Source organism: Saccoglossus kowalevskii, chromosome 17 (assembly GCF_978046115.1).
Source record: "Saccoglossus kowalevskii chromosome 17, keSacKowa6.1, whole genome shotgun sequence".
Classification (NCBI taxonomy): Eukaryota; Metazoa; Hemichordata; class Enteropneusta; family Harrimaniidae; genus Saccoglossus; species Saccoglossus kowalevskii.
In genome coordinates, this window is record NC_140657.1 from 21662462 (window position 1) to 21677684 (window position 15223).

General features: G+C 33.8%; 2 protein-coding genes across 3 annotated transcripts in view; one reads left to right on the forward strand and one right to left on the reverse strand.

Moving 5' to 3' along the window:
- The window catches only part of LOC100369393 (rab-like protein 6), a 29629-nt gene extending 22171 nt beyond the window's left edge, over positions 1-7458 (forward strand). For both annotated transcript variants that reach the window (XM_085492413.1, XM_002740259.4), the window contains 3 exons: positions 205-319; positions 2713-2810; positions 3543-7458. In XM_085492413.1, the coding sequence (XP_085348539.1) occupies positions 205-319; positions 2713-2810; positions 3543-3758 (429 nt within the window). In that variant the 3' untranslated portion in view covers positions 3759-7458. The remainder of the gene's footprint in view (positions 1-204; positions 320-2712; positions 2811-3542) is intronic.
- A 3047-nt stretch (positions 7459-10505) lies between these two features.
- LOC100367901 (calumenin-A-like) lies at positions 10506-14242 on the reverse strand. Its single transcript, XM_006823476.3, has 7 exons — positions 14111-14242; positions 13842-13935; positions 13403-13581; positions 12928-13041; positions 12180-12273; positions 11489-11625; positions 10506-10700 (listed from the first exon to the last, which is right to left on the reverse strand). Exons 1-7 carry the CDS (start codon positions 14240-14242, stop codon positions 10557-10559), a joined length of 894 nt encoding a protein of 297 aa, XP_006823539.2. The 3' UTR covers positions 10506-10556.
- Positions 14243-15223: the final 981 nt, after the last annotated feature.

Genomic DNA, 15223 nt, shown 5'->3' on the forward strand with positions numbered 1-15223 from the left:
TTGATGATAATATACCAATTTGAAAATATCTGTAATCAATTATTGTTAATTAATGCTTTGAAATAATGGTATATACGATAATTGCTAAATGTGTGTATATGATTTTGATGGCCGAAAGACCCAATAAATTGTAAAGTCAGTATTCTTCTAGCTTGAAACCTTCTCGCTAACATGATTCATTTTTGTTACTGCATGTTTTTTTAGACGAAACCAAAGAAGAAAACAGTTGATTCACCTCAACTGAAATTTGACGACAATGATTTGAATTTTCTTGAAGCTCATTGTGGTGTGAGTAAAGTGTCTACACCTTCAACACCAAGTAAGTACAACAATATCAAACTGTAACCATGGTGACAATCAAGTTGTATCAAATCTATTATCATCAATGATTTATATTACAAACTCTATGTAAAAGGTGTAAAAGCAAAATATTTAGTATAATTTCTCTGTCAACTGAGTTGCAACATTCATTTTGCAGATATGTGTACTGTAAAGCCATTTACTTCCAATGGTATTTAATTTCACAGTTTTGATTTTTTGAGCAATTTCACTAGGTTTTAGTAAGTCCATGAATTTGCAAGGGAAAATGATGGGATCTATTATTATGTTCGTGTAGATTTAACCCTTATTCTGCCAGCCTCATGTACCTTTACATTTACTTGACAAATACATGTAAGGGTTAATTTATCAAATTTTACTTATTAGTGAAAATAGCCAAGTTAAAACCCAGAGTAATTAATGCATTTACAGTAGTGTATATTTTTTCTGATCACAATATTAATTCTCCACCTGCTATGCATATAGCTCTATTGGGCACTGAATAAATATTTATTTTCTGTGGCCAGGTTGAGATATTATATAATTATATTGTTGAGTAGTTATTATAACAAGTTTAGGTCGATGGTAATATGATTGTAGAAGTAAAGCTGTCATTAGATGTAATTTCAAACACAATCAAAGAAAGCTTAGAAAGAACTCCCCTGTGCTGAGAGTTTTGGAGACACATTAAAAATAATTCAAAATTACTTATACTTGATATATTGATGGAATAGCTGAAAACTAATTATGCAAATAAGGTAACTAATATGAACAGATTTAGGTGTAAAACTAATAAGGTCTGCACAATGTACCAAGTTTCATTGGAATGTGATTAGAACCAAAAAAATATTAATTATTAATATGCTAATTAGAGAATTAATATGAACAGATTTTAACCCAAAATTAATCAGGCTGTCTATTGTCCTAGAGCATTTATGTACCAAGTTTTATTCAAATGTGATGATCAATACTTGAGATATCAGTATTAATTAATTATGTTAATTAGGTGATTAAGAAGCATAAATATTTACCAAAAACTAATATGGTGCATAGTCTTAGGTTCATTGAAATGTGATGGGTACTATTTAAAAGTTTCATTGAAATCCAATGAGTGGTTTTTAGACATCAGTACAACAGCCATAGAACAGCAAAAAATTAACTAATTATGCAAATTAGGTAATTAATAGGCACAATCTTTTATCTCAAAATTAATCAGGTCTCTGCATAGTCCTAGAATATCTATGTCACAAGTCTCATTGAAATGTGATGATTAGTACTTGAGATATCAGGTGAAAAGCTGAAAATTAACTAATTATGCTAATAAGGTGTTTAATATGCACAAATATTTACCAAAAAACTAATTAGGTCTCTGCACAGTCCTCAAGTAACTATGTACCAAGTTCATTGAAACGTGATCATTACTACTCAAAATATCAAAAGCTGAAAGTTAATTAATTATGCAAATTAGGTAATTAATATGTACTGATATTACCCTAAAAACCATCAGGTCTGTGCAGTGTCATAGGACACCTATGTACCAAGTTTTATTGAAATGTTATGATTAGTACTTGAGATATCAGTGGAAAAGCTGAAAATTGATTAATCATTATGTAAATTAGGTAATTAATAATATTAACAGATTTTTACCCAAAACTAATCAAATCTGTGCATTAGTTCAGAGCATCCATGTGCCAAGTTTCATTGAAATCCAATGAGTGGTTCTTCAAAAATCAGTGGAAAAGTCATAGAACAGCTTAAAATCAGTTAATTATCATGCAAATTAGGTAATTAATATTCATAGATTTTTACCCAAAACTAATCAAATCTGTGCACTAGTTCAGAGCATCCATGTGCCAAATTTCATCAAAATCCAATGAGTGGTTCTTCAGATATCAGTGGAACAGTCTTGGAACAGCTAAAAATCAGCTAATTATCATGCAAATTAGGTAATTAATATTCATAGATTTTTACCAAAACCTAATCAACTCTGCGCATTATCCCAGAGCATCTATGTACCAAGTTTCATCAAAATTTGATTAGTGGTTCTTGAGATAACGGTGGAACAAAAAAGTGACATACATACATACATTACATACATACATACATACATACATACAGACAGGGTAACTGCAAAGACTCCCTTTTGTGCTTCGCACACGGGAGTCAAAAACTGGCAACAAAACACAAAGACTCAAAAGGTATGCTTAATTTGACTAAAACTAAAAAGACACATCAAGATGGATTTGATAGCATCTCAAAGTAGCGATTTCCTGCCATGTGGTTGGTTTGAAGTGCTACAAAACAATAATAAAAGAAATTTATAGCAAAAGTCAAGGTCCAACTAATAGGATTATCTTAATTGCTTATTCTAATTTGTTTGTTTTTACACCATAGCAACCTCATCAGTTGCATCCACAAAGGATGCCAGTAGTGAAGAAGAAAAGAAAAGTTCAACAAAGAAGAAGAAACATAAAGAAAAAGACCGAGATAAGGTATATACCAATGCTTGCATATTATGAATCAATTATACTACTTTACATGCATGATATAAATACATTATACTACTCTACATAAATACATACTACTTTATTTGCATTTCATAAATACATTATATCGCTCTACATGCATCTGTCACCGTAACGCCATAAGTTACAGCATGCCGTAACTTTGTGGTATTGCAGTGGGTATTTTCATCCTACCATATCAAGAAACGTGAATTCCAAATATGGAACAATTATGTGCGTAAACGTCCTCTAATAATAAAAACAAACCTGGCTGCCCCCAGGGTTTGACAGGACCACACACAAAGAAGTTTGCTAAATCTGTTCTAAATGTTTTCGATTTCGGCATTCCCATGATGTATTCCTGAGAGGAAAAGATGTATAATAATAAAGTTATTACGAGGATACAGGAAAGTATGCACTCAGACAGTATGCGGTTGCATCGACCTCCGCTGCGCGTCTTTGTGCATACTTTGCAGTATCCTCGTTATAACCTCATATTATACTACTCTACATTAATACTACTTTATATGCATTTTATGAATAAATTTACATGCATGATATAAACATGATACTACTTCATATGCATGATATAAATGCATTATACCACTTTATATGCACAATATGAATCCATTATACTACTTTATATGCATGATATAATGTTAATAAAACTCTCGGGAAAAATCCTCTCAATAAACAAATGTAACTGCCTTTATTTTACAGGACGGCGAAAAAAGCCGCAAAAAACACAAACACAAAAAACACAAAGATAAGGACAAGGAAAAACAGAAAGACAAGGTGGAATTAGATGATGACAAGGAAAAAAAGAAAAAGAAAAAAGCAAAAAAAACTGAGGAGGAAAAACAATGGGATGACTTTGAAGCATTTTTGAGTGGCAAAGAGAAACCCAAATCTGGCGGTGACTATGAGGTGTTTTAAGAATAACTGATACGTAATCAGTATTTGTAAATAGAAACATAAACTTTGTAAATAATACAAACAGTTGGTAGGAGGGAGTGTATATAAACATAAAATGGATGTATATTATAAAACTTGTGTTGTGTCGTTGAGGTCCTGTAATGCCTGACAGGTCATTGGAGCATTTATGTCACGTGATGCAAGGTTAAAGTTTAAAGGTTGTAACTTGAACTGTGTGTAGGCTTCCTTGGAAGATTTTTTAAAAAAAATGAACAGTACTGAGTCTCGACCAGACTGAGCTCTATCTTATGCACAATGTTTTTGTTTTGTTTTGTTTTTAAAATACAAGGAATGTATGTATATTTAATTTACCAATAATTTGTAAGATGCATCTTTGATATCTATGTATGGTGATACATTATAAGTGATTGAGATACCATTCTGCACCAGTCCCATGCGTTTGCATGGAATAAATGCATGGAAAGATTCAGTTGTGAAATTAAAACAAAAATGGATATTGCCTGTTTAAGTCAAAACTTTGCGACAAACACCAATTATTTTTTACACGGATTTGCTTTGAGTATTTGTAAAAATGGATACCTCTCTTCAGATTTTGTTATCATATCACAAGCATTGACTTTGAATGGAATTTGCATTGTGTCTCGTTAGTTGTATGCATTTATATATAAATACCGAAATGCAGAGACTATAGGAAAGTAAGGTGCATTCTTTTGAGGATTTAAGGTATACGACTTGATAGACTGATCAGCCAGGAGACCAGAATATCAGCATTTGGTGAAGTTACAGCATGTATGCATCCAGCTGTATTTCAGAAATTATTTTTATTTGCAACAAATATTAGAAGAGCTCTAAGTGCATAGTAATGCATATATTTGTGTTTGATCCGTTGCATTCCAAGGTTACCTGTAGTTCTATGTTTGTAATGTCCTGTAATCTTTAAAAAATGTCACCCAGATTTATTTCCACACACCAGTGATGACTTGGACAGATCTCCACTAATCTGGAAGACACTCAAGAATCTGTTTTTCTCCATCTATGAGTGCCATCACAGAGGTTTTTTTTATTGTGAAGTTATAATTGCATAACCATAGGAATGCCACGTAAACAATGTACAGTTCCTAATTATGAGTTAATCCATACATAGTTAAGAGTTCATCTTGTGCAATGGTGGGTGATAATTGATAGCGCCCTCAAACATGCATTGTTAATTTGAATACTTTTGTTTTCATCCACTATATGCAAAAATTGTTTATTTTCAAGGAAAACAAATGTTTTTTGATTCAATTGTGCAGTTTCATATTCAGACATGCAGTTCTCTGTAAATTTAGATGCACCACATCAACTAGGTGGATGTCAATAGGTGATTTTCTGTACAACTGCGAGATCTCGCGAGATGCATGAAAGACGTGCGTCAAACGTCTGCCGCAAAAATCGAAAGATTTGATTTTGAACTCGAATTTCTTTATTTCGTAGCTCACATCGACCGGCCAATCTTTGACAGAGGAATATTGCATTCGAATATCCTCTTTTAATCGAAATTGTCTATCATCAAATGTGTACAGCACATGATTGACATGGAAATGTCCCCCAAAATACTTTCGCGTGAGATTCGCGACTACGACGCTATGACCTTTGTTTGTCCTGTTTTTACGTTCGATTTCACGCATAATGCGTGATTCTCGCAGTGAACGCAAAATGGTCTATTCATGATTTAAAACAGCCCCAAGAGTACATGCAAATATTGTAGGAAAAATTTAGTTTTGTGTCAAGTAATATGTGTAACTGTTATAAAAGAGTTCTGGTATTCGCAAGGTATCTGCATCCAAAGTTATTTGCCAATAACTAAACATCAAACACTTCCATGGATTTGCTTGTGATTGAGTTTCATGCTTCTTAGGGGGTCCAGTCTATGAATTGCACGCAGGATTCTCTATTCAACAATCATAGATGGGATATATTACAAAATCAATATTAGATCTTAAACATTTTTCATTAAGACCAGTCTGAGATCTACACTGGATTCTTGAGTTCATTTCCTGTATAGTCGTTACCTGGCTTCTTTTTTTTTTATAGGACAACTATTTTACTTGTGTTGCCATGTGTCCAAGCGAACTTTGAACTTTACAAACAGCAATGCATGTTTGGATTTATTGTAGTAGAGACAAACAAATAACATTGCAATAGGGCAGCTTTTGAAGCAGTAACTTTCAGATTTTTTGGCTGAAGTTACCAAAAATTGAAAGGTGATTTGTTCTAACAGTACAATTTATGTCAGTTTTGGGAAAAAATTCTCCAACTTGCAGCGGAACATTTTTTCCAAAAATATAGTTGAAAAACAATTTGGGTTTCCAAAAATAATACAAATGCTTTCATTTACCAATGAAAATCAAGTGAATACTATTGACCCAGATAAATGATATAATTAGGAACCTTTGCCAAACCTCAGTGGATTTGCACTGTTATAAATCAAAGTGAATGTCAAATCAGAAATCATTGTTTTTAAGTGGCTAATTCATGATGTAAAACATTGTAGTTATCAAAATAGTGAAACCCCCAGTAAGATTTAATTTGATGCTTTATCATGTTTTTTTCAAGCAGGTATGGGTGGTTATGTATTTGTTTTGCAACAGGTGGGTTCAATGAAGTGGTGGTAATCACAGATGGGTGAGTTGAGTGATGCTGTTGTCATCATGTATGGGTTTGAGGTGGTGGTGGTGGTGGTGGTGGCTGCAGTACAATCTGCAGCCCAGGGTTCCTAAATCAACTTTATGGGTTTTTAGTTCAGCACTGTATGATTTAACTGTTTTGTTACAGATTCAGTGAACCTTGGATATTAAACTTCATTTTAAGATCTGGCAATCAAGTTGACCTGATGACCTTTATTATTGTATTGTATTGTAACCATCCTATATGCTAATTGGTCAGTTTACTTACAAGGTTGTGTCTGATTGGCTACCCAACTCTAACACCTAACAGTCTGACCAATCAGAGAGTAGCTTGTATCAAATTATGTCTTCTTTCAAAGATCGACCATTTTCCTGCTTTAATTATTTTTTTGCAAACTTGTATGCATTCCCTTTTAAATTTATCAGGTACTTTTGAAACAATAATGTTCAATGGACCTTATTTTTAAATACTGTAGAATACTTTATTTTCGTTTGGAATTTATTTTCGCTGAAGGGATGATTCAGTGAAAATAAAATCCAGCGAATATACTTTTTTTCCTATATTTCACATTCAACTCATCAAAAATCAGTGAAAATAAATTCCATAAAGAATGCCCAAAAAGTCTTTTCAGCGAAAATAAAGTATTCCACAGTAACTAAGATCTTGAGAGAGAACACCATGCATTCCCCATTCTGTCCACTGTTCTAAATTTGTGGTTTTCATGGTCGGAGGAATGCTGGTGGCGATAACATTAGAGAATGGAAAAGCAAGATCTTTGCATAATCTTGCTAATGTCTTCTCTATTGTCTTTCTACTCTTGTCTTTGGGTTATGTTTTAGGTTTGGTATTTTTTTTCAAAAAGATATGGAATTATTTTCTTAATGGTAAAAAAAATGCCTTTGTCGTTCAAAGGGTTACAGGACTACTTTCTGGCAACAGAACTTAACATTGGCAATAAGATAAATTAAATGGGAAACAAATGTATATTTTTTGATGAAATCTCAATTTCCTAGTTGTCAACACTGATGAAAAATATACTTGAGATGGAAGATACAACTGTAGTTTGAGCACACACTTGGGTCAAGAATACAACTTGTGTACCAATTTGCATTTAATATTTTTTTCCAGAATTTTTAGATCTATTTTTTTTTTAAATAATGCTGATAAAAAAAATGCTGTTAATTTACCTTGATGAGCTGTGTATTGGAATAGGTGGATATGTGCATCTTGGGTGAAAATGGGCCGCTGAGGTCTCATTGAGAGTGAGATAGTCACATGACTTGTTTTTGCATTTGCCCCTTGAGTAGTGTTCTATTGAATATTGTCATTGTATTTACTTTCCCCTGGCTAATTTAACCACGGTTTTTGAAACAGTGGACATGATGTGATAGAATGGAGCACTATTTGAAGAGAAAAAAAACAAATCTTGTGGCTCTCCAGCGACCATTTGAATCTCTGGGTTATATGTACGAATTAGAAAATGTACGAGCACATGTTGTATTGGTGAACAATCAGAGATTGGTAGTTTTTCGTTCAAAGTAGTCTTAACCTGCCAACAGTAGACTCAATCATTTGGTACATGGTTTGGGAGATTACATAAAGATTAAGGAGAACATTTGGGCTGAACTAATGTGGTGTTTTTTTAATGGAAAGTGTATTGTAAACTTTCTATACATGTACCGTGAGTGTTTTAGTTTATTTGAAAGCAGTTTTATTTGTTTTACATATCATGGAAGAACTTATATTATTTTAAAGTGTTAATACAAATATCTTGTTAAGCAAGTCATGAAAATAAAAACAAATTTCAGAAAGAATCGTATTTTGATTGTAAATTCTGTAAGTTGGCCTTTGTTAGTTTTAGCCCAAATGGACGTGAATTTGGTGTTCAGACATTGTTTATTTATGCCCAAGTAGCTGTTAACGAATTTTAAGCTACCAAGCTATGGACTTCTGCCTGTAGTTGCTCAGTAGAAAATTGGAATTCTTTCGTAGAATGAACACCCAAGCATCATACCTACACAACAGAACATGTGGCGATAGGAGATAATTGACGAATATTTGAATACGTTTGGAGAAATACAATGCAAAATATGAACACCTTTCTCCAAGTACAAGTTTGCCAATTTGTAGACAGTGTTGTTCTGCGAAGCCATGCGATGTCTGTCAATGCTGGAAAATTCATCTAAGGGAGAGTTTGAATCAAGAAAGTAGTTAATGATGCAGTCACATTTTGCAACTACAGACGCTTGTTTATTTCAACAATGCACCAAATAGAGAGGTTGCATGGTCAAACCGAAATTAGATCCCAAAACGAGCTCAAATTAAACACAAATAGTGTGCATGACTGCACTTGGTGACCACCGACATTATCTCTGGGTTTGATAAAGATATCTATTTTATGGTTGAATCGAAACTCCAGATTACCCTTCTCCTTGGTGTGCTTCTGTACTTTGCCAAGAGTTTCAGTCAGTATCTATTGGGTTTAAGGTAAATATAGCTTGACATAATAAATTTGATCAGCTTAACTGAAGCCATAATCTAGCTTTACATGGTGTAGTCATACTTACCTTACCCCACCCACCCACCTGTCCGTCAGTCTATTGAACATTTAGAATTAATCTTGACAGTGTTGTTGTCATTGTGGTCACTTGCAATCGGAACCTTTCTGCGATTGTACATCATATCCAGGTATATTTCCTGAACTGCATTTTATCATAGAAATATTAATTATTATATAAAATATGTTGACACTGCTTGCCATCTCCCTTGAAAATATATCCAATTATGTTGGTAGACCACAGTTAATGATATTGTGTACATTGTTTAATTGAACTCCAATTCCAGCAGCCTTGGTGCAGATCAAAATTGAAATATTACTGTAAAAACTTATATCTTCTTTTATTCATACTTATTGTTTGTTTTATTGCTTTTAGTGTTTTTTGTGATGCATATTGACCTAACTACTACTTCCTTTCAGCTTCGTAATAAATAACAAATGAATTGTTGTACAGTACAGTCTTATGTAGATAGGCAAAAAATAATATATTCTTTAATTTCTACAACGTGAAGTTGTTTTTATCCATGTTAGTTAATACTATCCCTGTCAGAACTAGAAGTGAAAACCATCATTGAAACAGCGAGGATTAACTGTAGTGGAAGGCTCAGAATCAGTTACAAATATAAACATCACAGTATATACTAATTTTGAGTTGCATTTATTTTCTCTGCAATGAATAAAAATATGACCCAGTTATCTACATGAAATGTCATTATGTGTACCCACCACGTGCACAAAGTTACGACATGTGTCTCATCCACAATAATAGCCACCGTTTTGCCTTGGTGTTGACTTGCGCTAGTTATCATTTCAGGGCTTCCAAACACGACTTAAGACGTATCCTTGGCTATACATTTAATTTTTATAGAATGCTCCCCAATATAATTGGCAACATTTCATGTATGTTGTGATAAAGGACTTTTCATAATGATGATACCACTATGATAATACGAAATAAAATATTGACTGGTATTTGAATATAATTGATTTACCACTTGCCGTGACATTCACAACAAAAAATATATATTCAGCTTATCTATTCCATAGTGACTGGTAACCATGCTGGATATGCAACCCAAATGAAAAAAAAACACCCGATTGACCAACAATGACATACTAGTACATGTCGCACTCATAATACAGATTTATCTTATAAAATACTTTGTTTTTTGTGTTCTCATTATTACACCTTCAACCACTGACAGTAGATGGCGTTTCCTATACCCCTTCCTTATACAACACTTCATCTTCAATCACTCACTGACAGTATTTACTGTGTCCCTCCCTACAAAACACTTACCTAAAATCACTGATAGATGGTACTTACTATGCCTCTCTCTACGAAACACCTATCTAATATCACTGACACTAGATAGTGCTTACTATGCCTCGATTTTCCTACGAAACACTTATCTTCAACCACCGACACTGCTTACTATTTCTACGGAAAATGTATGTATAGTTTTGAAAATCTTATTAAAAAACATTTTTCCTTGGAGGCAATAAATTACAAATTGATACAATTTGTGTATATTAGTGATAACCTGTGTTTATTGAAAACCATTGCAAAATTGTCAAAGTTCATCTCTGATTCTCCGTAACTGAGAAGTGAAATCAACATGTTCATTCTCTGTGAACACCTTGTAGTGTTTTTTGACTTCCTTCAAACTCAGTTGGCCATCACCATTTTCGTCAACGTTTTTCATTATTTTACTGGCCTGTGAAATAAAAAAACAACATAGCAGATTTATTTAATTATAGTATTTCGTCCCACGCGGACATGTAAGGGTTTGTTATTTTATGCTTAATTTGAAATCAAATTATTCATATTGTCGATGAGTGTTCATTTTTGTTTTTACTTCTTGATTTTGTTTGATATTCTGTCTGTATGTTTTAGTTGGTGTATTTTGGTTGCTATGATTGAACACACGGTTTTGGTAACAAACACATATTTATTCATCAATATAATATGAGGTTATTACGAGGATATCGAAAAGTATGCACGAAGACAGTACAGTGGGAGTTTCGACCGACGCGCAGAGGTCGATGCGACGGTGTACTGTCTGAATGCATACTTTGCGGTATCCTCGTAATAACCTTATTATTATACATCTTTCCCTCCCAATGATATATCATGCCGAAATCCAAGTTTAGAACAGAATCAGCGAATTTCTTTGTGTGATCTCTGGTCAAACCCTGGTGGCAGCCATGTTTGATTTTATTATTAGAGGACGCTTACGCGCGTAATATTCGCATTTACGTATGTGGTAGGATGAAAATACCCCGTAAAATACCGCAAAATTAAGGCACCCTGTAACTTATGGCGTTACGGTGCCAGATGTATAGTAATAGCTTATATTTGCTTGCTATTATTCTAACATACTAACTTGGAAAGCTGTATCTACTGACGTTTTCGTGGCCAAATTGACTTCAAGTTCGAAGCTTCCAGCAAAATATAGCTGACAATATATCTTATGCCCCACACTTACACAGTCCGTATATTTACCTCATCCTGTGCGTCACGATGATAGTTCGGCAACAAGACCGCCAATGCTTCAGGTACTTCCAGTTTCCCATTTTTGTTGCTGTCAATTATCTCAAATGCCTTCTTGGCTTTGTTAGCTTTGCTGACCCATTTTTCTTCTGAAACGTAAAGTTGTAAGACAACACATATACCAAAGTGGTAATTTAATGGCACCAGGAAATTTTCGGGCATTTTCAATTTTCATCACTGAATCGACTAAGCATTTGTAGCCCTTCGTCATCATTACTAATTTCCATTAATTTGTTTTCGTTTAAAGAGGCAAATACGATCAACAAAACCCATTTCTTTTCCATCGATTTTTCCAGTCTCGTTAAAAAGGCCCAAATCCTAATTTCGTAGATGACTCGGCCCATTTTAATCAAACTTAAGAATAGAACTGCATAAAATGTACATGATGGGTTGCAGGCGCACGTTTTGCTTCTATCCAGGAGTCATTTTTGTTTGTTTTTATTCTCAATTAGATTTAATATAAAACGTTTAAACTTGTATTAATTTATTTTATCCAAATGCAATATGCCATGGCTGCAAATAATCAAAGTGTCTTACAATATAAAATCTTTAAACAAAGCTTTATCTCAGTGATACACATCTTCTAACTTATTTATGTCAATAACTTGTTGCGATTACGATTGTGTATTTTAGTTTTAATTACCGTGACGCGACTTCTTGCCAATGTACTCCACTAATGAAATGCTACCGTCTTTGTCCTTGTCATACTCAGCGAAAAACTTCCATGTGATTAGATCCTAAATAAAGCATCGACAATAATTTAACTCCCACAATCACAGCATTCAACTCCCATGATGTTTAGTTGAGATGTAGTGATTTGGTCAACACAGGTGTGCGTTTATACAGTCTGAAAAAGACACTACTAAATTTGTCAATGTTTTTATGTGTGTCAATCTTATCTTATCGATGAAGAATAATGTATTGTTGTACATTTCACCGTATTGAGTGAATCAATTTCAAATATGTTATATTTGGATACTACTAAAACTTATCTACAGATTTCTCTGACTTTTACCATATGGCTTTACTGATAAAAAAAATATGGTCACAAAACGAACCCATACAAATGAAGACTATTAAGCCATTTTCAACGGTGTCTGTGGTAAAAAAGGCTAGGGTAGATATTGGGTAGAATTACCTACATTTCCACATAAACATTACACAATTGTCGTAAGTTACCTAAACCTGCACATACTATTTAACAAAATTTGATGCATTTTAGTATTAAAATATTCGAGCTTATGAGGCTGCACTTGTGAGTGTATATTGATTGAACATACATTTTTTGATAACCCTTTTTTAATATATATATATATATATATATATATATATATATATATATATATATATATATATATATATATGAGAGTTGTATATAAAAAAATAAATACCTTCATATGGTTATATAATTCGGGATGAAGAAAAACAAAACATTCCTCTACGGTCAGTAAACCGTCATTGTTGTCGTCTGCTAAATCAAAACGAAGTTGGTCTTGTTCGATCTCCTGAATCAAAAAAAAAAAAATACAACTTATACAAAATTTTGTATTTTCATCAAGTAGATTGTGTTACAAGTATCACTGGGGGGGGGGGGTACAATTGTTGATATGCAAACTTTAAAGAAGATTAGTCATTTCACGAAATAGTTTTGTGAAAACGGCAAATCAGTGAATTTAAAACAAAAACAAAAGAATATGCTCAAAACATCTAGACCGTGAGATTAAATACTATTAAAATAATGACAGTATGAAACTGGAATTCACTCAATGAGGTTACATTTATGCGCGTTTTAATAGTAATATTTAACAAACTTAATTATTATTATATTAATATATAACCACGTGATTGCAATATATTTTGACTTACTTGAGTGTTGTCTTTGTATTGCTTATCATTTGTATCTTCTGCTACACCGAAATTAAAAATTAAAACTTCATTCCATGAAATCATACCATCGCTATCAGTATCAGCTTTTTTGAACAGATGTTTCGTATGTTCCCAAAACGTCGCCATTATTGTAATGTAAATCCAATCCTTCAACTCGTCTGTCAATCAACGACAAGGACGTTGGATGAGTATAGTACAATGCTAATCTGAATATGCCAATTTTTCAATGATTGACAGTTCTATGTTCTCCACACGCACTGTGTCAACTGACAGTTACCATAGAGTCGAAAATGCGACCGCCATATTAGTTTTTCGTGACGTTGGAATAAATTTACATAGTAAATCAAGGCAAGGTTTCCAGACTACTACGGTTGAAAGTAAATAGATTAGTGCAGACTATTTATTTAAGTTATCTTACCTACTGTAGCTCGTTTGTCTTGGTTTACATCGATCTTTCTAAAAAGTATTTCGAGTCTCTTCTTGATATCTGTCTTGCTCAAAACCCTGGACGTCTGAAAACAAAGGCGTAGCACACTTTGTCACAGAGGGCGCACAAACACAAGGAACTCTTGAAAAAGGTGTTTATTTGATCACACGATAATCATTTATAGGTGCGCTAGTAAGTGCACTAGTTATTGGAAAAGGGTTATTGTATATTGCAGAAGATAGTAAACATTGCATAAATACCTCATTTCCAAGTAAAATATCGAAGTCTGTGACATGATCCTTAACAAGCCCATCCTTTGAATCACCAGACACGTGGTCTCCACCAGAAGGGATGACGACGGATACAAGTAACACGGTGATTACCAATTTCATTCTAAAATAAAATACATTCAAATCTAAGCTGGCATTCATTTCACATAAACGCATTAAACACAAGTTAATTACCCTTCATAAATAGTTGTTGACATACATGGCACATTTAAAAAAACAAAGCCGGTATATATTATTATATTTCCGGGGACCGACGGCACCGGGCGTCACGACATGGTGGTCGATATATAGAGTTAATATATATATTACAAGTAACACAGCGTTTCTACCTTTGACCGGCACCAACCTTGTCTGTTATAACACGTGGACACCGTTCTTATCAGTTCATCACATATCAGGATAGGCAAGCACCACATGTCTAGAGCATCGGCAGTTCCCACTGTTCAACCGAAGGTCATATTCCGGTGTTTTAAAGATCCTTCTTGTCACTGGGATGACGTTTATCGTGTATACCGAAGTTAATATACACCGTTTGTCAGCATCGGAGGGGTCACATGCCTCCTGATATACTTAAAGGGCGACAGTCATCATGCCGCGTCATGTTCAATATGGGACTCGTAGCGACGTATACAACGCCTGTAAAATACATTGTTTGTTTACATGAAATTCGAACACGCGCTGCGCGACGACCACCGCGCTTTAAATTTATGTTAACGGTCAGTCAAACTTTGACTTTAGCCAGCGGGGTGTGTGGCAAATCATTTATACTATTTACCAATGTCAACAAGCATGTTTATAAGTTGCACCTCTTATTTGATAAGCCAGAACGCAGCCGTTTGCTTTGACAGTTATATGACGCGATTATTAGATTAGAATAGCGCCACCTACGAAATCATGAATATATGCAGAAGTGGTGCGCTATTTTCCCGCGGAAGTTTGTGTGCGTTTTTTTTTTTTTGAAAATCTGGGGCAAAATTTATGAACTAATATACAGGTATCAAATTTAACGAGTTTTCGTAAGCTTTAAATAAAAACAAACAACGAATCTATTAACATATCATGCAATGATTTACATTGGCCTTC

What these genes read in the sequence shown, in the direction of transcription:
- LOC100367901 (XM_006823476.3), bottom strand. Translation starts at nt 14,242, where the DNA reads ATGAAATTGGTAATCACCGTGTTACTTGTATCCGTCGTCATCCCTTCT. An exon ending in AATACAAAGACAACACTCAA is followed by an intron (nt 13,042 to 13,402) that starts GTAAGTCAAAAT and finishes TTTTTGATTCAG; the next exon opens with GAGATCGAACAAGACCAACT. An exon ending in AATTATATAACCATATGAAG is followed by an intron (nt 12,274 to 12,927) that starts GTATTTATTTTT and finishes TGCTTTATTTAG; the next exon opens with GATCTAATCACATGGAAGTT.